At 56.8% G+C, this 23,810-nt stretch overlaps 3 protein-coding genes across 3 annotated transcripts; 2 read left to right on the top strand and 1 right to left on the bottom strand.

The window, feature by feature from the left end:
- Positions 1 to 2,156: 2,156 nt before the first annotated feature.
- CBF1 (basic helix-loop-helix protein) lies at positions 2,157 to 3,220 on the bottom strand (the record flags this gene model as incomplete). Its single annotated transcript, XM_066778127.1, has 2 exons — positions 2,157 to 2,467; positions 2,560 to 3,220. 2 exons carry the CDS (start codon positions 3,218 to 3,220, stop codon positions 2,157 to 2,159), a joined length of 972 nt encoding a protein of 323 aa, XP_066632222.1.
- A 3,147-nt stretch (positions 3,221 to 6,367) lies between these two features.
- Positions 6,368 to 10,122, top strand: SLS55_006697 (uncharacterized protein; the record flags this gene model as incomplete). Its single annotated transcript, XM_066778126.1, has 7 exons — positions 6,368 to 6,666; positions 6,728 to 6,917; positions 6,971 to 7,681; positions 8,471 to 8,691; positions 8,764 to 8,791; positions 8,862 to 9,375; positions 9,425 to 10,122. 7 exons carry the CDS (start codon positions 6,368 to 6,370, stop codon positions 10,120 to 10,122), a joined length of 2,661 nt encoding a protein of 886 aa, XP_066632221.1.
- A 6,160-nt stretch (positions 10,123 to 16,282) lies between these two features.
- Positions 16,283 to 21,193, top strand: SLS55_006696 (uncharacterized protein; the record flags this gene model as incomplete). The annotated part of the gene is made up of 5 exons (XM_066778125.1): positions 16,283 to 16,516; positions 16,657 to 16,754; positions 16,820 to 17,769; positions 17,823 to 20,415; positions 20,623 to 21,193. The coding sequence occupies 5 exons, from the start codon at positions 16,283 to 16,285 to the stop codon at positions 21,191 to 21,193; spliced, it is 4,446 nt and encodes a 1,481-aa protein (XP_066632220.1).
- Between the last annotated feature and the right edge of the window lie 2,617 nt (positions 21,194 to 23,810).

Below are 23,810 nucleotides of genomic sequence, written 5' to 3'. Positions count from 1 at the left end.
CAACGAACTCTTTCGCGCCTTTCAACAAGACACAACCGCGAGAGGGGGAAAAGAACGACGGAAGACCCGCGAAACTTACGAAACCAGCCCCACCTCTCCGGCATCATGAAAACCCGGCATATATCTCACTGATTTCCCATCGATTCGATCCAACAGCCCTAGAGGAAGGAGAAACAAACATGCCAAGACCACCACTTCCCTTCGAACGGGGACAGTGCGTGTCACCAAAACGAAGCCCAGGCACACGGCGGTTGACAAAAGAACTTGACGCCCACCCGCATCTGCCTTGCATTGACACTGCATCATAGTATCTCACACGGGTAGTTTGAATACAAGATCCTGACGAAGACGCGACTTTGGAAACCGCGCAAACGCGTCCAGATCCTGGATTCAGAATGTAATGCACTATTGTGTGTGACATCAGATGCGAGCGGGCCAATTTCTTTCCTGTCACCCGCTGTGGGCAGAGCAAGAAAAAGATAAAGCGGCAAATGGATGACGACGTAGCCCGGTTCCAAATCGTGCAAGTACATAGACGGAGGTGCGGGCAAGCCTCAAGTCCTGTCGTGTCCCGACTCGTCGAGTCTCCCGTTAGCAATAATGTGGCAGTTGTCCGGCGCCTCAAAGACGCGCGCGCGTGAGGTCTCGGGCGCGCTCATTTCCATCAAAAACCACCTAAAGTTCGGGACAGCCGGAAAACGTCGGGAGAACGAGTGATGAGCAACCTCAGTCAAGTATATCACGCTGGTGAAAGCGTGGGATCGAGGCGGCGGAGTGCCCGGCACTGCACGGGTGTTCATCCGCAGCGGGCGTCGACGCAGCGCTGCGTGCATAAGTACGCCTATGCCAAGATAAGTGGAACGGAGAAGAGAAGAGAAAAAAAAAAACCGTAGAGACTGCTGTCACGCGGAAGCGCTACCTATGCAGGTCCTCCACCGGGGAATCCAAGCAGCTGGGAACTGCACATTTTCGACAAGGCACCAAGATGACAAAAACACCATCTCACGGGATCAGATGTACGTACAATGTAAGAAAAAAGCGCCTTGCGCCCGAGTTATTCCGCGCGTCTGAGCGCGAAGAGAGAGAGCGAATGGTAAGTGCGGCCTCCAAGGCTGACTGACGGACGATTTGTGCGGTAAGGCGGACGGGGAGCAGGCAGCGGGTGTGACGATGACGATAACAGGGATGCTGCCTATTTTACCTACAAGCCTGTAGAGTCGCATGGGCCAGTAGTGCGCATTCGCTATTCGTCCGGCAAGGAACCGTTGGCGACACAGAAGTCGAGAGTAATGAATGTGCATTTCCCATTGAGACACGGTGAATCAGGTAGGCGCATCATTTCGGGACTGACGCGTTCGATAAAGGGGCGAGGCCTATGGACGGAGAGCGGTGGTGGTCTCGTGGACGACAAGTGTCACATGATGGCGGCTTTCGCGGGCGTGGTTAAGACACAGTGGAGTGCAAGGGAGACGAAGATGCAGACGTGCCATTGGTTGGATGCGCCGGAGATGTCTCGGATAGACGGCTGCAGCTGCAGACGGGAAACTGAGTTGCGAGATCAAACATTGGCGGAACACGTACCGGCACTCCGCTGTGGCTGCTTGAAGCTGTGATGTTAGTAAATTGGATGTCATGCCAAAAAGAAACGAGAGAGCCGAGGGATCGAACGATGATTGATCATCGAGACGTGGTTTGAGTGAAGCCAAAACATGAACTGCTAAGTTGTAGGATAGAAGTACATGAGAGAAGTCTAAGACTCAGGCAGCCACCCAAAGTCCCTGATGGATTAGCTAGGAAACTCTCATGTATGTGCAAAAGAAGCTCAGTCCTCCGCCGCCAGTAACGCCGAAGACGAGTCCTCCAGATCATGAAACCCGAGCGGAAAGCCAGAAATACACCCAGAAGAATAGCCGCAAGATACTTCACAGTATCTGACTGAAAGTTGTGCAGAAATAGAATGTCAGGATCCCTGCATGGGGATCGGCAAAGAAAAGGAGAGAATCCAGGGAAAACAGTCATGAGAAGGTCGTTCATGCCGTCGTTCCGACAGTGGAAGATTCGAAACGCCGCCGAAAGAGAGGGCGGCCATATGCGAGCGCGTCTTCTTGTTCACGTGCCGTCGTCTATCTTCATGGGACACGTATACAGCTATCGTCTCAACTGTCACCATTCTGATCCGCCTTGTCGCCCTGGTTCTGGTATTCATCCGGTACGATGCCGGCGTTTTGGCAGGCCTTCTTCCATATTTCGGCCTCGGCCCAGGCACGCTGGCATTCTCCCTTGAATTTGTCACAGCTGGCACTGAGCTCTGTGATAGCCTGCTCCGTCAAGAGTTTCTCCAGCGTCCACTTCTCAATGTTTTGAGACTCGTTCTCCTTGAGCTGTGTGATGAACTGCACAGCGCGTTGAAGGATGGAGCCTTTGTTCTTCTCACAGCCGGGGACAATCTTGGCCAGTTCATTGATACCTTCGTTAATCGTCTCACGACGGCGCCTTTCCACTGTGATTCCTTTCTTTAGCTGAAAATGCCTACAGTAGGGAGCATGTTAGCCTACTAACCTTCTTTGTGGTTATCCCGACGGATCTTGTGCCACTCCTCGGAACCGACTGCCGGCTTCTGGTTGACCTGGGATGGTGGGGAATCATTTCCGCCCTGACTATTCGACTTGTTGAGAGCATCCAGGCCATAGTCGGTCATTCCATGGGATGCCTGGTGCATGTTGTGATCGCCCATGCTGAAAGAATTCCCGAGAGCCCTGTCGCCCTCTCCCCCTGCCCCCTGGTTCTGGAAGGACAGCTCAGTCGCCTGTGGGACCGTCATCTGGAAATGATGGGACAGCGCTGCAGCAGCTGTGTCGCTAGCGTTGGTGGGATTTCCACTGCCGTTCTGGTGGAGGCTGTGGTCGTTCGTGTGCTGTGCCAGTTGGCTGAAGTCGAGATCGGTGTTGGTGTGTTGGTGCATATCGTCCTCGCCCGTTCCAGTTGAGTGATGGCCAGTCAGGAAAGTAGTGGCGGATTGATCGTTCACTCCAGTGCTGTTTGCTGAACCCGGTGATACGCGTTGGAAGGACGAAGTGCGGGTGGCATCGGTGGGAGCAGGCCTGCCGCTGGTGGGGCCCTGGTCAAGAGAGCTGCGCTTCCTTTTGTTGTTCTGCATCGAAGTAGTATCCGGAACCTCAGACTTGGCCTCGGCTTCGGGGTAGGTGGCGACGTCGGTCATGCTGGTGTTGTGATGTTCACGCGTCCGATATTCCTGGATTTACGTTGGTATCTACTGTCAGCGGAGCCGTTGGCAGTAGTCCCAAGTACAGGCAGCACTATGGTGCGTCGTACGCAGAGCGGCGGTAGTTATAAGCTGATGCTGCCGTGGCACAGAGCCTGTATGCGGGCGGCCGACGCGGAACAGCTGGATTGGCTATTGAGGCTGGATCCTGTGCCGCGTGTTCTTGCCCAGGATAAGGCGTTCCTGGAGGCACAGGCGCTTGTTCGCAGATACAAAGGTCGGAGGCACAGGGAAGTTGGAGGCTGAGCTATAGGCAAGGGCCCTGCGGCGTGGGGTGACGACTGTTCGACCGTGGGGCTCCGCAAGAGGAATCAAGCGAGAGCACAGAGCTCGAAGGGGAAGAAAGACACGGTTAGAGGCCTGGTGAGTGTTGAATGTCAGCACGTGTCCTACAGCAAAGCGTCCAGTACGACGTCGAGGCAGACAGGCGTCCGATTGGCGCAGCTGGATTGCTTCCTCGCTGTGGGACCAAGCTGTCAATTGCTTGAAGCGCAGCTGTGCCAGGGCCCTGCCCGCTCACACGGCAGGCCCGTCGCCACCGGCGGCATCATCTCGCAGCTCCGCGCGAGGGCGGCAGCGGCAACGCGGGCGGACGCGACATGGTGGCTGCGAGGAATGCGCGTGGAGCTTCGCGGACGCGGGCAGCAACATCGCTCGAGCGGCGGGGCCGGTGGCGAGCACAGAGCCGCAGGCGACGACGGCTGCAGCAGGCGGCGGGCTCGGAGGGCGCGACCAGGGAAGCTCAAGGCCGTGTCGAGAAGATGGAGACTTACCCGCTTTGATGTTTCGTGAGGCCGCTGACTAACGGCAGCCTTGGTCCGTCCAGAGAGAGACCGTGATCGCAACGCGTCCAGGACGACGACAGGCGGCGACACCGGGGCTGGGGGGCGCGAGGCAGACGGCGAGGATGCGAGGAGCTTGCTGGCGCGAGATCGAAATGCAGCGTCTCCAACTCGCAGCAGTTCGATGGTCGTCGAGTATACTGCGGATAGGAAATTGTCACCTGACAATGTTGATGAGAAAGCGCGTGATCTGGGGCGACGGCGCTTTAACTGAAAGGCAGGCTGCGGTGGGCGGTAGGACGAGCTAAGAGTGGCCGGGCGGGGCGCGGAGCGAACCCTTGCAACTGGGAGCTGGTGCCGGGACGTATCGGCGCCGGGCGGGTCGGGAACGCGCCTGCCTGGCAAGCATCAGGACGGCGGAACGAGCGCGAGATATCTGCGGCGCTGCACCTGCCAGTTATGCGGCCCCAGGCGCGGCTTCCCCAGCAGCGGCCGGGAGGGCCCAGAGGCTCGAGGCTCGACGGGAGGGCTCACGCGGGCTGGCTGGGCTGCTGCGTCGCGCCTGCCGCATGGCCGAGGCAAGCAGAGCGGCCGCGCCAACCCGACCACCCGCTTGGACCGCGTCGCGATGCATTGCTGTCTGCCCGCCTCAGCATTGCGAGCCCGCCGCGACAAAGATTACTGCTCTCATCTGCACTGCAAATGCACAGGTGGTCTCGTGGCCGCGTCGCTACCGCCATTCCTCGCCCTGCCCTGCTGGATACCACGTCCGTGTTCCACTTCGCACCACACCTGCGTGCCGCTCTGGGACTAGCTGCGTCTGGCACCTTCACGTGCCGCTTTCGCGCGTCGCGATTGTCGCCCGCCCCGGCCTGTGACTGGCGGGACCCATGGCTGCTCTCCTCAGCGAACGACACCGGGGCCAGCCACAGAGGCTGCCGCCCATGGTGCTCGCCAGGTTTCATTCCCAAAGCGCTCCCGCCTCCTCGCCCCGAGCGTCGCAGCGCCCCCACACCTGCAGCCGTGCCGCCCCAGACGGCGGAAAAACAATTGCCCTACACGCTGCGCTCCAACGTCTGACTGCGATGAAACCCCCGCGCCAATGCTTTATCTCCAGAACCGGCGTCTGGAAATCCCCCGGACATGCACGTGTCGCCCGGCCAAGAGTCATGACAGCCGCTTCTCCCGGGCCATGCTGCCACCCGGCTTCGTGATGCGGCCCGACATGCCCAGTACTGGCAGCCTGCATTAAAGGCCCGCCTCTCGCCGTCACAAGGTCTCCCTGGTGCTCTCGTATATTCCGTCTGGGACTCGAATGAGGCGGATTCCTCCTAGCATGGGGCATGCCCGTCGTGGTGCTAATGCCCAATACGGCTCGGGGTGCTGCATCGATTCCTTCCCTTCCCCGTCCATCCAAGCAGGTGTGTGGATGATCTTCGCTATCCGCCAATCACATCTCCTATCTGGAGATCCGAGTCACTGTTACAGTGGGTTGCAGAAGAGGCCTTGTCTCGCGGAAGACACCATAGTCCCTGCATGGGTAGTTGAAGCATATCTTTGGATGGGGACATAGGGTTGGAAACTACAAAAGCGTCCAGATGCCGACACCAACTATCCACAAAGATCGGATCGGTGCAATTTCTCTGATTAAGCAGGTTTAAGCAGGAGGAAATAGGTGGCAACTCACTGAGCAGTCAGTATTGGGCAATGGCCGCCTCCCAGCGATCGCCTGTTTCGACTGACCTACGCCTACCTTTTGGCCAGCCCAGCTGGCGCCCGGTATGAACGACAGTCTCACGCGTGTCCGGTAAGTGGGTCCCGTTAGAAAGAGAAATGTCACCCGCTGCCGTATCACATTGTCGGGTTCATGAAAGCAGGGTGCCGTAGAGGAAACAGGAAGGTGTTCATCATTCAAGGCGCTCACACCGTGAGATTTTGGCACAGCAATCTTCTTCAGTTGGTCTTTGGAAACTCGGGCTTGTCATGTGGCGCTATCCGAGGCACACCCGCTTATCATCGCAGCACTGAGTGAACCCACAGTGGGGGCGTTGGAGAGTTCTGGTATGAGGGTAGGTGTATGTAACTGGGTCATGGCAAAATCGTCCAGACGAATGTTTCGTGAAGGGATGGTCATAGCTTGCGGGTGGTTTCTCGGTACCTGTGGTTGTGGCCGAATTCGGAAGTGGCGACCCTCCGCCGGCGCATACATACAACCTCGCGCTTTGCCCGACCTCCGCCCACTCAACATCTCATTCCACTTCGTCACTCTTTGAAGCGTTCCTCGGACGCCCCCACTGCTAGCATGCACTTCATGCAATGCCTGTTGGCGCTTCTCGTCACCCTGGTCCAGGCATTCCCGACCATCACGGATGAGGTTGTCGCACCGCGCGCCCCAGCGCTTCCCTTCCTTCGTGGTGTCAACCTCGGTGGTTGGCTCATTATCGAGCCGTTCCTCACTCCGGACCTTTTCAACGGCACGAACGCGGTCGACCAGTGGACCTTTGACAGCCAGCCCGGATCCGAGGAAGCCCTCCGTCAGCACTGGGAGACGTACTGCACCGAGGACGATATCAAGAAACTCGCTTCATATGGGATCAACGCGTGCGTTCCGATGTTTCCCCACTTGTCTGACAAACCATCTACACTGATTGTCCTGAATTAGGGTCCGCATCGGTATCGGCTTCTGGGCTTACGATAATGCTGATACTCCATACAAGTCTGGTGCCGACGCCTATCTGAACAAGGCCATTCAATGGGCAAAGAACGCTGGGCTCCTGGTGGTGATTGATCTTCACGGAGCTCCCGGATCACCAAATGGGGAGGCTAGCTCAGGCCACTTGGGATCGGTCGAGGTATGTCGGACGACAACTCTTTGCTCGAAACCCCCATTGATATTCACTTGCAGTGGCAGACTGGTAACGGCAACCTTGCGCGCACAACCAAGGTTTTGAAAATCATAGCACAAAAGTACGCGACAAGTGAACTTGCCAACACAGTGGTCGCCATAGAGCTTGTCAACGAACCTACAAACAGCCTGCCGAATAACCTTACGGTCACCAAGAACTGGGCAAAGATGACATACCAAGCTGTACGCAATGCAGCAAGCAACAAGGACTTGCGCATTGCCATACATGATCAGTGGACTACCCCCAAGTCGTGGCTTGACGTGAACAAGGTCCTGAATGGCCAAACCCCGAATTCTTTCGTTTTGGACCTCCACCATTACCAAATCTTCACCGAAGAAGACAGGAATCTCGATCAACCTGGCCACATCCAGAAGGTCTGTAGGTTTGCCTCCGAGCAGCTTGCGTTTGCGGAAAGCAAGGACCTACCTGTTCATGTCGGGGAATTCAGTGGGAACACGTTCATCTGCGTCAACCCGGATGGAACTACCTTTGCCGACCCTGCCGGGACAGGCAAAGCCTGCAAAATCGACGGCTGCCAGTGTGAAACCGACGGAGGCATCAAGGTCGACGAATGGAGTGATGCGCTCACACAGCAGGTCCGGCGCTACATCGAGGCTCAGCTAGACATGTATGAGGAGTATGCTGGAGGATGGTTCTTCTGGAACTTCAAAGGCCCCGGTTCTTGGGGTTTCATGGAGGGCGTCGAGAAGGTAAGAGACCCTTTCTGGGCTGCATGTCGTGGCCCATACTAACTTGATCAAGGGATTCATGCCTCATCCGCTCACCGATAGGCACTATCCAAATCCGTGCTAGAAACGGCTACACACGATGATAACGTCGCTGCTCCGGGGCATTCACAGCAGGTTCGGGTTGTGACAAGGATATTAACGAAGCTGTTCCTTGAGAGTGTCGGCGAGTTCGGTGGGGGGTCCCTGTAGATAGAGGCAGCAGCAGGCAATATACGTAGTGCTAGCGCCCTTGCCCCCTGGCAAAGGAGCGGGCTCCATCAAGCTCCACAGTATGCGGTTTCCTCGGCGGTCCGCGTCCGAGGTCAAAGCGGCGGTTCGGTGAGGGGAAATGTTAGACGGGGACTGTGCATATTTGACCTTCACTCCAGACAATGTAGACGCGCGGGACAGCGCCCAGCTCCCAGATGCACATGCATGTATGCTGTCACCGGTCCAACGATCCAGATCGAACGGGACAAAGAGCCAGTGAGGGCAAGCTGGAGAGCGGGACAGAATCCGCCTCGCTACCTAGCGGAACGCGGCGGCGCACAGACCCGCGATGACGGTGGGCTTGGCGACCTACGCACAGATAATCCGATGTTTTGGCGCCGCGCTCTCTCGGGCATTGGAGCTTTGCTTCCACCTGCACACCTGGAGCCTTGCTGAGCATCTACCTGTCCCCCCGTTTACAACCTTCGTCTGCCTACCTGGCGCAATCACCGCCACGCCCTCACACAGCCCACACCACCCCGCAACCCTCATCGCACATAGCTGTCCACCAGTATGTCTACTGGTAACATCTCGAACCCGCCCAGCTCGGCTCCGGCCGAGTCGAAGAGCGCGCGCAAGAAGAAGGCCAAGGCTGAGGCTGCCGCTGCCGCCGCCGCCGCTGCTTCGCCAGCTACTCCTACCAAGGATGACCAGAACCCCATCGACGGCGGCGTCAACGGCGCCGACGACGGAGAGCATCCTTACATCAAGGATCTCCAGAAGTACGTGAACGAGCGACAGCCCCAGCTTGACCTAGACAATGGCCCTCATTTGTACTGACTGAATCACCACAGGAGGCTTCGCAGCATCAACAAGAAGCTTGTAAGTACCTCACGCCATCACTTGCCACCATGCAACACCGGCTCAGTCGGGCTAACTTGGAACCCTCTAGAACGCCATGGAAAAGGTCAACTCCGTGATGAAGGAGAACCCCAATGTTTCCCTCGACGACCTCGTTGCTTCCAAGAAGATCAACACCGATCAGAAGGCCCAGGCGCTGAAGAAGCCCTCGCTCGAGGCTGAGCGTGAGCAGCTGAACGAGCAGCTTGTCAACTTCAAGAAGGTTCAGGAGGAGCTTGCCGCCAAGTTGATTCGCCAGAAGGAAGCTGTGGAGGCTGCACACGCAAAGGAGCTGAAGGAGCTGGAGGACAAGATCAGGGCTGAAGAGAAGGCCGAAGCCGACAAGACTGTGAAGCAGCGCCTGCTCGTCTTCTCTCAGTTCCTTCGTTCGGCTGCTGCCAGGCGCCAGCAGGGAGACGAGGAGACGGAGCTTTCCAAGGCTTTCGAGGGCGCTCTGCTGCTCGTCTACGGTGGCAACCCGGAGGCTGTCACGGCTGCCGAGAAGCTGATCTCCGGTTCTGAGGAGCACGTCATCTCGACCGAGGGTCTCGAGCTTACCGTGTCCTGTAAGTGAATAAGTGATCAGAGTGTGGCATTAGTCTAACTTTACCGCAGACGCCCAGGTTAAGCAAGCCTCCGTTGAGGATGCTCCTTTCGCCGCCGAGGAAGCTTGGGTTGATGAGGTCAACCAGGCCGCCCAAGCCCCTCAGGAGGAGGACAAGCCGCCCTCGTACAATGAAGCCACGACCACCGTTGGCACCGACCCTACCGTCGCCCATGCCGGCCTGACCGAGCTTGACGCCAACGTCGCCTCGACGAACGGCGAGCCCGCTGCCGAGACCTCTACCGTTCCTACTGCTAATGTGGATGATTCTGCTGCAAACGCTGCTGGTGACAGGTGGGACACCAAGGCCCCTGGTTCTGAAGATCCTTTGGCCGAGAGCTTCGAGATGGTTCCTCGCGATCCGACTGAGACTGAGGCCGTTCACGAGCCAGCTCCTGCTGCCAGCACACAAAGCTGGGCTGAGGACACGCCTGCTCCTGCGGCTCCTGCGGCCCCTGCCGCTGCCCCTCAGGCTGCTGCTCCGGCTACCAACGGCGATGGTTTCCAGGAGGTTCCTTCTTCCCGCGGTGGCCGCGGCCGTGGCAACTACCAGGGCGAGCGTCGTGGATACCGTGGTCGTGGTGGTCCTCGCGGTGAGGGCCGTGGTCGTGGTGGCTACCGTGGTGATCGAGGCGATGGATACCGTGGTCGTGGTGGATACCGTGGCGGCCGTGGCCGTGACAACCACCAGGCCCAGCCTTCGCAGTAAATCCCCAAGCACTGTCACCTCACACTCGCCCCCCTGGGCAAACGTCATGGATCCTCGACGGATTCCGCGGCTAACGAGAAAATGCGGGAGATTCTGGTACGCTCCTCTACCGATGATGCCTCTTCCTGACGGTTTGATATAGCGATTCGTTTCTGAGCATTTGAGCGATCTGAGCCATGGAGTGCTTTGTTTTCTGCGCGCGGGTTGGTCTTCTCGAGTAAGAAGAGAACACAATAAAAGGGAAAGGACGTTTAAAAAAGATGAAAGAGGACAGAAAAAACGAGACCATTCACTATCGATGTCATGACGGTGTCATCATGAGGAGAGGAACTTGCATAGCATTGGAGCCTGGTAAAATCGGTGCAAAAAATTTCTTATGGGCCTAGGGAATGAATGGGTGGTGGGTGTTAAATTTCCTACGGGTTCTTTCTCCAAAGCGGGTCGGTCTTCTCTGTGGTCATGGGTTGATTCATACACTTCTCTCTCTGCACAAGATCGTGGACGTGGGGGAGGGGGAGGATTTCGATGGTTGATCGGGCTTTCTTGCTGTTATAACTTTGTGTGTTTTTTTCTCTCTTCTTCTTCTTCTGCCTCTTGACTCGGGGATGGTCTACATTTCCCTTCCGGATTTCTCTTCTTTTTTTTTTGCTCCTTCGCTACTCGAGGAATGGGATCTTTTGCTTGCTGGCCAAATCATGAGAAGACTTCTTTTCGCTTGTGGTTCTACTGAATGTTTATCATGGAATGGGGGCTTTGCTTGAATGGTTGTCCTCTTCTCTGACTTGTTGATTCCTTATCCTACGTCTCTTCGCCCGGGGCCTTTCTTTCTTTTCCGCTCGGGGCTTCTGGATGGTAGAAGTCTCCCCTCCGCGAACAAAAGAACCTTGTGGGAAAAAGATGGGTCATGAGAAAAAAAAAAGTGGTGGGAAGGATCGGTTCTTATTGCGCAGAAAATCATGCTTGCTCTGGTGGTGCTATCGCGGTTCTTCATTTTACTTTTGAGATTGAATGCGTGGTACGATATACCAGTTTCGATGCCTTTTCGGGTGGACGGGCGCTGCGCTTTTTTTTTTTTTTTTACCTCCCTCTCGCTTTACTTGTTAAAAGTTCTTTTCTTGTTCTGCATGGTATGTGGTACGCACGTATGGGTCATGTAGAAGAAGAGGAATGGATGGAAAATTGTGATTAGCAGGGAAGTGGATTGGAAAGAGTGAGGTTTGAAGGGGGTGACTGTTGAGTGAGCCTGCAAGTCGAAGCCCCATCCCAGATCGAGCGTAGTCATTGAAGGGGGCATTGCTGATCGAGCTGAGAGCCTGCAGTAAGCCCGCAGCGGCGCAGCCCAGATGTGGGCTTGTGGGCGAATGAAGCCTATTGGATTACGCGCCGATGCAAGAGGTGAGACGATGCCCATCCAGTGCTGGCCAGCTCACGGTTCACGTCCAGTATATGCAAGGCTGAGCCGTAGAGCGGGGTTGACGCATCTGCGGCTGCGATTTCTGCCTTGCGCACCACTTCAGCTTACGGCTTTGCACAGCCTCGCGTGTGTAACGTTTTGCTGAGCTTTAAGCATTGCCGCCTCCTCCCAGCCTGGTTGTTGGTGCTTACTGCTCCCTCTTCCTCCGTCATGGACGGGTTGTCGGGAGCGGCCAGCGTTGCTGGCATCTTGTCGTTGGCGGAGAGCATACAAAAGCTGTAAGTCTTGGCGTCCAGGCTACTAAGAGATGGATGAGGCTGTGGGCTTACGTCTTACGCTAAATACCGTACAGCTGCAAATTACTCTCTGCGTTCAGAAGCGCTTCCGAAGACGTTGAAGACATTGTCGACGATCTCGAAGTTCTCACATACGTTCTTGCGGACATACAACGGTGTGAAGAACTCTTCGGTCCGCAGCATGCCACAACAAAGGCGATACTCCGTTGCAGAAGACAGGTCCAAGCCTTGGAGAAGATGGTCGCCGGCTGGAAAGAAGACTTTGAGCAAGGAAACAGATGGCGCCGTGGCCAGGCCGCTGCGAAGGTCGTCATCAAGACCGAGAAAGTGAAAGAGTGGAGGGTGAAGATTAGCGAGGCAAAGGAGACGTTGTCGTTGGCTTTGCAGGCTTCGAGCAGGTTTGTCACATCCCGCCCGAGACTTGATTCTCCACACGCTCAGACAATGGCATCAGTCGCGTTCAGTATACCCAGCTCATGACCGTTGCGAGGGTCGAAGGTCAAATGACAGCTCTCAGCGGACAAGCGTCTTACATTCAAACCCTGGTCGAGGCTGACTCCGGAGGCGGCTCTTCGAGCTCCTCACTTGCTCACCCTACGGCTGCTCAGACTTCCGTTGTCTCCTCCGCCTCGGCATCGTACACTCTGCGACCAGAATCCGCACGTTCACGTAGAACGAGGTCCCGGCAACCATGGCTCCGCTACAGCAGCTGGTCCCAGAATACTTGGAGTCATAGTTTATTTGGGACCGTGGAGTGTCAAACACGAACGGGGAAGCCCGCTTCGGAGGAAGAAGAACTCGTGGATATATGTTTCCAACCATCATGGTGGCTCCGAAAACTTGGCTTCAACACAATATTTGAGGTTCAAGTAGAGAGGTCCTCTCGGTTTGGATGGAAGGCTTCCTTGCAATTCGAACATGTGAGAGCTGGGTATTCTGCACTCTTGAATCCGTTGCTGATTTCTCTTTAGCTTTTGCCCCCTGAAGCATCCCAGCGCGCCGCATCCGCTATTAGGGAGAACAACGTTCAAGGCCTAATCGACATGTTCTCCACCGGGGTGATTGGAATTCATTCACTCCTTAGTCCTGAGTATGATTTACTCGAGGTACGTATCCGTGGAATAGACTTTCCATTTACGACTCAACCAATCAATAATTCTAGTATGCGGCCGAGTTCGCACGGCCAGAAATTTGCATCATGCTCTTCCAAGCAGGCCTACAGCCACGAGCTACTACCGGGATGTAAGAGGCTCTACAGTGATGTACTTTGGAAGTTATTAATGATCCAGTAGAGCCGCATTCCACCTGATTTCTTTGTCGGACGAGCCATCTTCTTCCAAGCTGATGATTATGAAGGCCTTTGTTGACGCCGGCCAGGACTTGCTGGACCTTGACATCGTTTACACAGCTTTCACTCTCGGAACTTTCACCGACATTAATCACCATGCAGAGGGCGACTCCCCGAGCGAAGAGCTCTTCCGCTGGTTACTCGATCATCTCACATCCGACCTAGAATACCAAGACGAAGAGACATTGGCTCTTTTCTGGCCATTTACCTTGGGAGAACTGGGCCTTCACCCAAAACTTGAGCCAACGGATTTCATAGGACGTGCCTTTTCAGGATGTAAGAATATCAGCTACAAAAGAGTGGGGCTACTTTACCGCCTATGTGATCCAATGGCTAAGACAATGGCCGATCTATGGTTGAACGAGCTAGGCTCTCTACATTTCATGGAAGAAGATGCGTCGGGGGACATGATTAGTCCACTCAGCTTCTGGTCAATGAGTGTACCGTCAAGACTGGCCAATCTTCAGAGCTTTTTGGCATCCGTGGAGATTCCAATTGAGGAATTTGTCAAGGGAGAAATTCCTCTCCTCAGAGCAAGTTGCGACGATGGACAGGATGTCTGGACCGAGGAAACGCTCTTGAACTTTCTCACATGGGACCTTGAAGATACCTTTGAGGTAAAGGATCAATGGGCGAAATGCCACAGATGTGAAACGTGGGCGTGGCCAGGTGAAGATGAAAATGCACTATGGGTTTTGGGGAGAGAGCAGATAAGGCGTGGAAGATCAAATGATGACCTCTTCGAGGAAGGCGACGAGGAAGTATATCGCAGATGGAGGCGCTATGTTGAGCGTTGGCGGGCAGAGCGAATTTGCAGGACCTGTCAAGACAAAGAAGAAGCGGAGGAGCACTTCAATCCCTCTCCGTTCCTTCTGGATATCTGAACGACGTTTCCTGTTCGTTTCGCAATATGGCTGAATTGATGGCTATGGTGCAACTTCTTTGTATTATCTCTGTATCCAAGTAATCATGGATCGAATTCGCTTGCTACGCAGTTCATGCTCGCCGCGCAACTAGGATGTTACCAAAACTTTTTTTGCTTACTGACTTCTTGACAAGTCGTACTGTTTGTAATGCACTGGTTGCTACGCCATAGGTTTTTAAGATACAAATGTTCAACTGACGCCCTGCCCGCACGCAGCAGGTGGGGCTGGAGTTAAGCGAGACACGCCATACCCCATATGGCAGCACAACAGGACGAGGTCCTTCGTTTGTTGAGATCACGTTTTACGTCGCCCATCAGAGGACCAGTCTCTTGAAGCTGGCTGGGTGAGGATTGTCTTACATACAGCAGTTTTGGGGGCTGTCTGCCCGAATAAATCGGCATCGCTTGCCGTCGGCGTCTTGAAGTGGTTGAGGAAACGCAACTGATAAGAGCAATGCCTTGGGAGCAACACGCGTCGTTTTCAAGCAATTCGAGCCTGAGAGGCATTTTGAGATGACTATTAACATGGTTCTGCCATTCGGAGGGATGTAGCATCGTGATAGACTCCGCGGTGCTTCAGTGACGTACGGCGCAAAGCTGCCAAGACCGATGAGCAAAATTCGGCGCCTTATCGCCGGTTGCACCTATGAGGCTGAGCTCATCGCAACTTGCTAAGCCGCAGCATACCTGGCATGCCCATCGCTGTTAGAGGCGTTGTGCAGGTGTGCGGATTTGCGGTCTGGGCTGAGATCGTGCTCAACTGTGAAGTCCACCGGCGCGTTTGGACGAGCTCAACAGCGTAAGGGGCAACGAAGAACTGTTCCGCAGTGATCTTGAGCGCGGTGAAGACCCGTCAGCGTGCGGGCAAGCTGTCCCACGCTCGATAGCAGCCACGCTGCCTCAGTGAAGGGCGTGCTGTCGGACGTCGCGCGGAAGTGACGGGTCAGCGAGCGCGCTCCGTGGCAGATCGAAGCGGGCAGATCGGGGGTTACACGCGGGGGTCACTTGAGGCGGGAGATCTGCTCGGCTCAGGGTCGGTCGTGTCAGCAACCCGGGCGACGGAGGGGCAATGAGGGGTTGAAGGTTTCGCGTCCGGCGGGTCACGGACCAGCGGCGGCGGGAGGACACAAGGCGGATGGGCTCAACGAGCGGCGAGCCGCCTTGCCCACTCACACGTGGGGCCTCGACCGCGGTAGGGCTGAGAGGGGGATCTCCCGCCGTCACGCCTTGGCTCCCGTCCGGGGCCCCGGAGTCGCGGGCGGCGTGACGCTGCACCATGCAGGAACCGCGCCTCGTATCTGGCTGACGTGATTCGTGACCCTCTCGCGGGTGCCCTTGTCGCGCGTCATGAGGCGTGCTGGACGGGCCTGCGCAGAGTCGACCTCCGCGACGGCGTGCGCGAGGCCACGCTCCTGCGGCCATCCATGACGTGGCGCTGGTGTTGGTGGTGAGGAGGGGCAGTCTGGGGCAGGGCGGCCTGTGCGATGTCAGTCCTCAGAGTGCCCGTCTCCGCGGCGGCCGGGCAATTTCGAGATGCAAATCTTGAAGGAGTTTCCATGTCCATCCCCGCAATGATCGCCCACCCCTGCGCATGCCACCAAACGCTTCTCGATGTCATTGTCGCGCTCGCAGCGGGAGCGGCCACGTTTGGCTTTGCGCACATGACGCAGGAATGGGAGGTTTGCCGGCGCCGCAAGCAAGGGCGGCAGCGCCCGCCAAAGCGCATTTGTTTGCGGCATGGCGCGAGATGCGGCAGCGCGTCGCGCCCCCGGCTGATTTGGTGATGCGATTGTGCGGGCAGGGCGGTGGTACTGCACTCACACCACCCCGTTTCTCGCTTGGGCTTAGCGGATCTTGGCCCAGCCGATGCACCTCGCAGGTCTCCGCTCCTTGGGCCGGCCTTTTCGACCCTCTCACAGCCAACACCGCACGCGACCGCGCCCGCCGACTCCCGCACGACCACCGCTCCTCCCATGCGCCGCCCGTAGCTGTGCTGTCCCGGCACCGGCTGCGTTGCTGCATCGCGAAACCCTCGCCGCCGCTCCTCGTTCCGGCCGAGCTAGGCCTGCCGCTCGCTCGCTACCCCGATACTGCACCTCGTCGTCGCGCCCCAAGCACCACCGCGCCCGCCCACCGCCCGCACCCCAGCCCACGCCCCGTGGCGCCCCGCCGTCGCCATGGAAGACCTGCCCATGACCGACGCGCAGAACGCGCCCGCCGACACGGGCGCGAAACAGGCCTCCGACCAGAAGGCAGCCTTGACACCGCCCACAAGCGAGGACATGGACCGAGGCAAGCGGGACGGCTCGTCGTCCGAGCTGTCCGAGCTCGAGCTCGACGACGAAGAAGATATTGGCGACATTGAGCCCGACCACTACTGGGACGGTGGGAAGATCCCCGTCTTCAAGCCGGTACGTCGCGCACCGTTTCGCTCCCGCCGACCTCGGCGTCGCCCCCAGCTGCGGCTGCACGGTTCAATGCCTGCTGCAGCGGCGCGTGGTCGGTGCTCGCGCCGTGTCGCGTGCAGTGTGTGGCTGATTCGTTGTTGCAGACCATGGACCAATTCCGGAGCTTTAAGAAGTTCATCGATAAGATTGATAAGTACGGCATGAAATCGGGTATCGTCAAGGTCGTCCCGCCCCCGGAATGGTAAGCACCCATGCCTCGTGCAACACCTGCAGCGCTCGTCATGACTCCTAACCATACCACAACAGGCGCGATTCGCTTCCGAACCTCGACGAGGCCGTCAAGAAAATTAAAGTCAAAAACCCCATTACCCAAGACTTCTCCGGCTCTCGTGGGCAGTACACCCAGCAAAATGTTGAAAAGCAAAGATCGTATAACCTGCCGGAGTGGAAGGCCTTGACTAACCAATGGGAACACAAACCTCCGGCAAAGCGTGGCGAACGTCGTGGTGATGTAGCCCCGCCGCCCAGGACGAGAGCCACGCGTAACCGGGAGGCGAGTGTGGCTACCCCACCCGCTGAACCCGGTGTTAAGAGAACGCGAGGAAGGCCTCGAAAGAACCCTCCGAAGGAAGTGAAAAAGGAAGTGGACGAGGACTCCTCCGTAGTTGAGACTGTTGAACACATGGACACACAGCCCACTGTTCCTCCAACCCCTTCATCGCCACCGGACGAAGCGACTGCAGTCAATAAGAAGGTGGCTACTCTGCAGAAGGCGGCCGGAGATGGGTCTCCGAAGCCCAGAGGTCGCCAACCAAAATCGATCTCGTCACGCCGGAAGCACAACAGGGGAGAAACAACCGACGACGTGGACGAGCAGGCATTCGACGACTTCGACTATCACCTTGAAGGCGTTGAGAAATTCACACCCGAACGATGTGCTGAACTGGAACAAAACTACTGGAAAACCATTAACTTCGGTCAGCCTATGTACGGAGCCGACATGCCTGGATCGCTGTTTGATGAAAACACAACTAGCTGGAACGTCGCAAAGCTGGAGAATCTGCTTGATGTCCTCGGCACCAAGGTCCCTGGAGTCAACACTGCATATCTCTATCTCGGCATGTGGAAGGCGACATTCGCATGGCATTTGGAAGATGTTGACCTCTACTCCATCAATTATATCCACTTCGGAGCCCCCAAGCAGTGGTACAGTATCTCGCAAGAGGATGCCCGGAAGTTTGAGAATGCCATGAAAAGTAAGTACTATACATCTGTTTACTGTTTGGTGTGCCATGCTAACTTTTTCTAGGCGTCTGGCCCAACGATGCGAAGAACTGCAGCCAGTTCCTGCGTCACAAAACATATCTCATTTCACCTCAGCGTCTTGAGAGTGAATTCGGTATCAAGGTCAACAAACTCGTTCACTATGAGGGTGAGTTTGTATTGACCTACCCTTACGGATATCACTCGGGATACAACATTGGATACAACTGCGCGGAATCCGTCAACTTTGCTACCGAAGCGTGGCTTGAGTACGGCAGGATCGCAAAGAAATGCGACTGTGAGAGTGACAGCGTCTGGGTCGACGTTGCTGAAATCGAACGTAAACTTCGTGGGGAGCCGACTCCCGAATACATTGAAGAAACGGACGAAGAGGACGACGAAGATGACACCGAGGAAACTGGTCATGACCTCCCGAGCCCGCCTTCCAGCGTCAAGGGTAAGCCAAAAGCGTCTTCCAGGAAGAGGAAGAGGGAGGCTGGAGACAAGGCCACCGAAGGAAAGGTCAAGCGCGTCAAGCTCCGCCTCAGGGTACCGAAGGAAGAGCCTTGTATCCTCTGCCCGAACGACGTCACGTTCGATGTCTTGCTACCGACCGACAACGGCCAGAAGGCTCATCGTCTCTGTGCCTTATACACGCCGGAAACGTACATCATCGAGGAAAACGGCGTCGAGCGTGTCTGCAACGTGGCCAACATCGACAAAGCCCGCTTGGAACTCAAGTGCAACTACTGCCGCTCGAAGCGCGGTGCATGCTTCCAGTGTGCCGCGAAGAAATGCATTCGTGCCTTCCACGCTACCTGTGCGGCAGCAGCTGGTGTGCAGATCGACGAAGGCCCGGTGCCGACATTCGATGAGGATGGCACTGAGTACTACTGCGACGGCTTCGACCTTCGGTGTCGTTTCCATCGTCCTAGGCGACCCAAGTTTACCGACGTCGACTCGTTGGAGAACAACAAGCTCATCCCCGATTTCGCCAAATCTCTCGAGCCGAAGCAAGTCGTTCAGGCGCAATATCTCAGTGGTGAGATCTTCGCTGGTACTGTCGTTGAGAACAAGCCTGAAGAGTTGAGCGTCATCATCGACGTCCTGCCAACGAGTTTCGAGAGAGTTGAGGTTGAATGGAAGTACCTCTTGGTGCTCGATCCCGCACAGTCACTTCGCCCAAAGCCTTCTACCAACGCGATACCTCTACCGGAGCATCTCAACCAGGCCTCCTCTACGCTCAACGCGAAGAACCAGAAGGATGGCCCACCGGAGATGGACACACCTTTCTGCGATGCGAATACCGAGTTCAAATGGGCAGAATTCCACACTGCCACGGCAGCAGAAATCAAGAACCCCTTCCAAGCCAAGGTCGGCATTACTATGCCTCAGCAGCTGTGGCACTATCTTGGAAAGACATCTACGGAAGCCAAGGCCCAGTACACTGATGACCTAAGGAGACAACAGCACAATCCGAAGAGCAATTTCTTGGACACTGTGAAGCCACCCCCACGACCTGTGCAAGCTTACCAGTCTCGGGCTATTGGACCCGCCTATTCCTCTGGTGTGAACATCAACGCTCTGAATGGAGCAATGGCAGCGCAGAGACAGTCGATGCAGCCGCATTACGGACAGAAGCCATACGAGTACAAGCCGCGGTCAGGTCCAGCCTACACTGCTCAGCAAGCAGCCTATCCTCCGTATCCGTACAACGGTCAGCCGGCCGGCAGGAGCGGGCCTTTCCCCTATTCTCCAGTTCCTCCCTATCCTTATTCTCCTGTCTCCTACCAAGATGCTCGAAAGACGTCTGCTGGCTCTGCAAACTCGCCACCAACACAGACGCCTCATCACCCACCCAACTACGTGCCTCCGTACCACCAAACGACATCTCATTCGCCGTATGCAAGCGTGTACGGTGACCCACGGGCGGGCCAACCGGTGCACTATCCCAACTACCATCGCCCCTCGTTCTCCAACCCCTACCACCATCCGCTACGCCCAGTCGCTGCATCTCCTCCGGCTGCTGGCTCGGCTATTTCAGCGACTTCCATGTCTCCGTCTGCACATAGCAGCTCGCCGGCGATTCGCTCAGATTCTATTTCATCGACAAGCTCGAAATCCCCCGACCTGGAGTACTTACAATTCTTGCAGAGATTCCCGTATCTGCTCAACTCCTACCTCCGCAGACCGAAGGTATACGAGTCGCCATACCCTGGGACGAGCGGATTCTCCGAAGCATACAACCCTCGCCGAATCATGGCCGAAAAGCAGGCGCAGCGTCAAGCTGCAGCATACCCCCAGCCTCAGGGAGGCTACCCGGGTGCCAATGGGTACGGCGGCAGCCAGCAGCCCCATGGCTATCAGCAGCCGTATGCACCCGGTCACCCACCCGCGCAGAACACCCGTCCGGGATTGACGTTCCAAAGCGCGCAGGATTTCCGAGCTGATGTAAACAGAACCCAAGCGTCGCAGATGAGCAATATGCCCAAGTTCGAAATGTTAATCAAGCAGCTTTCACAGGCGAACGAGACCGCAGCCCGGCGCTTTGCAGCCCGGACCCAGGCTCACCAGGCTCAACAACATCAACAGCAAGATGCGCACGCACCTCTCCCTCCGTCCCACCAAGCTCAGGTCCAGTACCATCACGCACCACCACCACCACCACCATCATCGACGGCGTTAGCGGCAGCGGCAGCGGCGGTAGCAGCAGCATCTCACCATCATCATCATCATCAATCGGGTCAACATGAGCGGCAAGTCGCACCACCACCACTACCCATCGCCACCACCACCACCACACCTCTCGGCGGTTACACCGGGCCTTCTAACACCCGCGGCTACAGACCTGGCTACGGCTACGACAGCGGCGCCTTCGGCCCAGACACGCAGACCAAAGTGCCCTCGCCATTCAACCAGCCCGTCACCCCGCACGCGCGTCCTCCTCGTCCTCGTCCCGCCCCCGCCCCCGCGCCCGCCGCACCCGTCGTCGCCACCCCAGTGACGCCTACGCAGCAATCTTCGTCGTCAACGACCGCTGCTGCCGGGAACGGAGCCGCTTCTGCCGGAGAGGGCAGACGCACGCCGCAGCGCCCCGCGGTCAGCCCGTTGAGCGATGCGGGAGACGATCGGATGGTGGCGGGAGAGACGACGACGACGATGATGATGACGCCGTTGCCGCCGCCTGCAACGTCGACGTCGACGACGAGTGCGGCAACGGCGGCGGCGGCGGCGGCGGCGGCGGCTGCGGTCGAGGCTGCGACGCTTGCGCAGGCGCAGACTGAACAGCAGCAGCAGCAGCAGCAACAGCAGAAGAGCGGTGCGGAGGAGCAGCAGCAGCAAACGGCTGCCATTCCGCCGCCGGCCGCTGCTGATGCGTCTGATGGGGGTGGGAGGGAGACGTGGCGGTATACTTGAGCGGTAGGGTGGTCATGGTTTTGGGCCTTTTCTTTCGTCCTTTCTCTCTTTTTCTTTTGAGTGCGAGCATCGTTCGTCGTGGATATGGTAGGGAAAGGGGTGGGGAAGTCTTGCCAACAACAACAACAGGGAAGGCGGGGTATGGCGTGGCGTGGTATGGCATGGCATGGCTTGGCATGGCTTGGATGAGCGGGCGGGGATAATGGCTAGCGGCGGCGTTTTCCTTTTTTTTTTTTCTCTCTCTCTTTTATTCTACGTATGTGTGTGTGTGTATGTGTTTTGTGCGTAATTTTTTTTTTCAGAGAAAGAAAACCTAGCGGGGGAATTGGGGGAAACGGAAAGAGACATGTTCGTTATAACCATTGGCGTTTTTCTCTCCTCGCTTTTGCCTTGCCTTGCCTTGCCTTTCTTTCCCTTTTTTTTTTTTTTTTTTTTTAATACGCTGGCTCCGGTTGCATCATTGCTATACAGTCATCGATCGATGGTCTCGGTTGGCTTGTTGAATTGGAGTGGAGTTGAAAAAAGTTTCGGTCGGTGGTGGTGATGCATGGATGGCTGAATTGGCGGATAAAAGGATGGGCGGGTGGGTGGAAAGGCCGATTTTCTTGCTTGCTTACTTTCTTCATTCTTCATTTCAACCTCCTCCCTGCGGGGGCTTCTTCGCTCTGGATATTTGGCTGCATCGATGGATGATGGCTGGGGTTGGTTAGGGAAATGGAAAGAGACGATGGGGGGGAAATATATATGCATGTATATGGGTATCGATGTTTCTATGGATGGTGGTGCTTCCTCACGCAACGTTCTTCTCCCCCCTCTCCCCACATTGATGCGGTGGAGCGCGAGGGTGACCGAAGGTGGTTAGACTTTGACCCGGGGCAGGGAAGCTTCGGATCAGTCGGCTGATTAACAACGCATACTACACGCGTTGTTTGGGGCTGGGTAGAGCGGTGATCAGCCACCACCACGAGGGAAGAGAGACAGTGGGCTGTGTATGCGACGTGGTAGGTTGCTGACCGCCTTCAACCCACGAATGACCGGAGAAGAAAAAAGAGGAGAAAAACGCAAGTCGATCGTTGTTTTGGATGACGACGACGACGACGCCGACAAGGCGGATTTAAGGCGGAGAAGAAAAGCTTGTTGGGTTTTAGGTTCGCCATTCGCAAAAGTTACGTGGTTGCCTAGACGGGTAATCGGGATGTTTTGTGTGGGACGGGGACTACTGCGCAAGCACACGAAATCTAAGCCTCCCTTGGGGAGCACGAGCGTCGTCATCACGGATGAGGTGCTTGACGATTATTCGCTCTCACGACGTCGTCGTTGTCATCGTCGTCGCTCACTGCTCTGCGGGGGCTTAATGACGTCGGCACAACCTTTTGCCTCTGTGGCGGGGAAAAGGGAAAAAAAATGGTCCAATGCGCGGAGAATAAAGCGGCCGGGTCTAAGAGATGATGAGCAGCGCTTTTTCCGTTTGATTTGCTGGAGCGGTAATCTTAGTGCGATGCCGCTCGGACAGAGCGCTGCGCTGTCGTCCTGCAATGAGTGACGGCGCTGTTCCTTTGTTGTGCGGTGATGGCAGGCTGTGGATGGGCGTGTGGTGAGGGCTGTTGTCGAAAGAGAGCCACTAGAGCAGCGTAGCGCGGGAACGGACTGCGCCTCCATCGTCACCGCGAGCGAGTCACGAGGCCTCCTCCTCCCCGATGGGCGGGAGGGGGACGTGCATTATTGGGGGATTTGGCAAGACGGATGTGTGCAACTTCGAGGTTGCTGGACTTCCGTCGCGGTCGAAGTCAGACCACAGGGTTCGCGATGCTGCGGGAGCTGGAGCTGGAGCTGGCGCTGGAGCTGGAGCTGGACCTAGACCCTTCGTTGCTGACCGGGTCCGACACGAGAATCCCTAGGCAGATGCAGGTGCTGCTAAGCCACAGGCGTGATTGGCAGGGCCCATGAACAAGCGCGCTGCAACAGTGGCATCCGAAGTACCAAAGCTCCGTCCTCTCAGCCAAAACACGTGGTGAGGCAGGAGTCACAGTGTTGCTCGCTGCTGGCACTGCGCACGCCCCGCGCATTGACATTGAACCATGCCGAAACACGTTTCACCCAGGGCGCGGCAGCTGGCACTGCGCCATCACCAGCCAATCGTGCGATGCCGGGCGGGGAGGGTGAAGAGGGCGATCGTTTTGAGTGGTGCGGGCGCTTGCAGGGCGCTTCCCTGTCGCGCCTTCCGCGTTGAGGACGACGAATCGTCCGCCTGCGACGCGCCCGCCCTGCGACTCCGCGCCCACCTGCACAGCCTGGGGAACTACTGTGGGCGGGAGCGGGCGCGAGCGCAGAGGGAACCACGGGTGGGCTGTGGAGCTGAGGCGTAAGTTTGGTGAAGCTACATATAGCACCCGGACCCCGGTCAGGTACCGCTGCTATCACCACCGGTCAAGCGCATATCGACGACGAAACGGAAGAGACAGCCTGCGAGGGGACCCGGCCGCTCTATCTCAGGCACCGCTGCACCTCACCACCGCCCTTTATCCTCCAGCCCGCCGTTTGAGGGGCGCGACTAGCACCAGCCTTTGTTTGCAGCGACAGCTTTTCACACGACACTGCAATCTGTAGTGTGGCTAAG

The sequence above is a fragment of the Diplodia seriata genome, assembly GCF_021436955.1.
Source record: "Diplodia seriata strain FDS-637 chromosome Unknown scaffold_6, whole genome shotgun sequence".
NCBI classification, from domain to species: domain Eukaryota; kingdom Fungi; phylum Ascomycota; class Dothideomycetes; order Botryosphaeriales; family Botryosphaeriaceae; genus Diplodia; species Diplodia seriata.
This window is presented reverse-complemented; position numbering and strand designations above follow the sequence as displayed.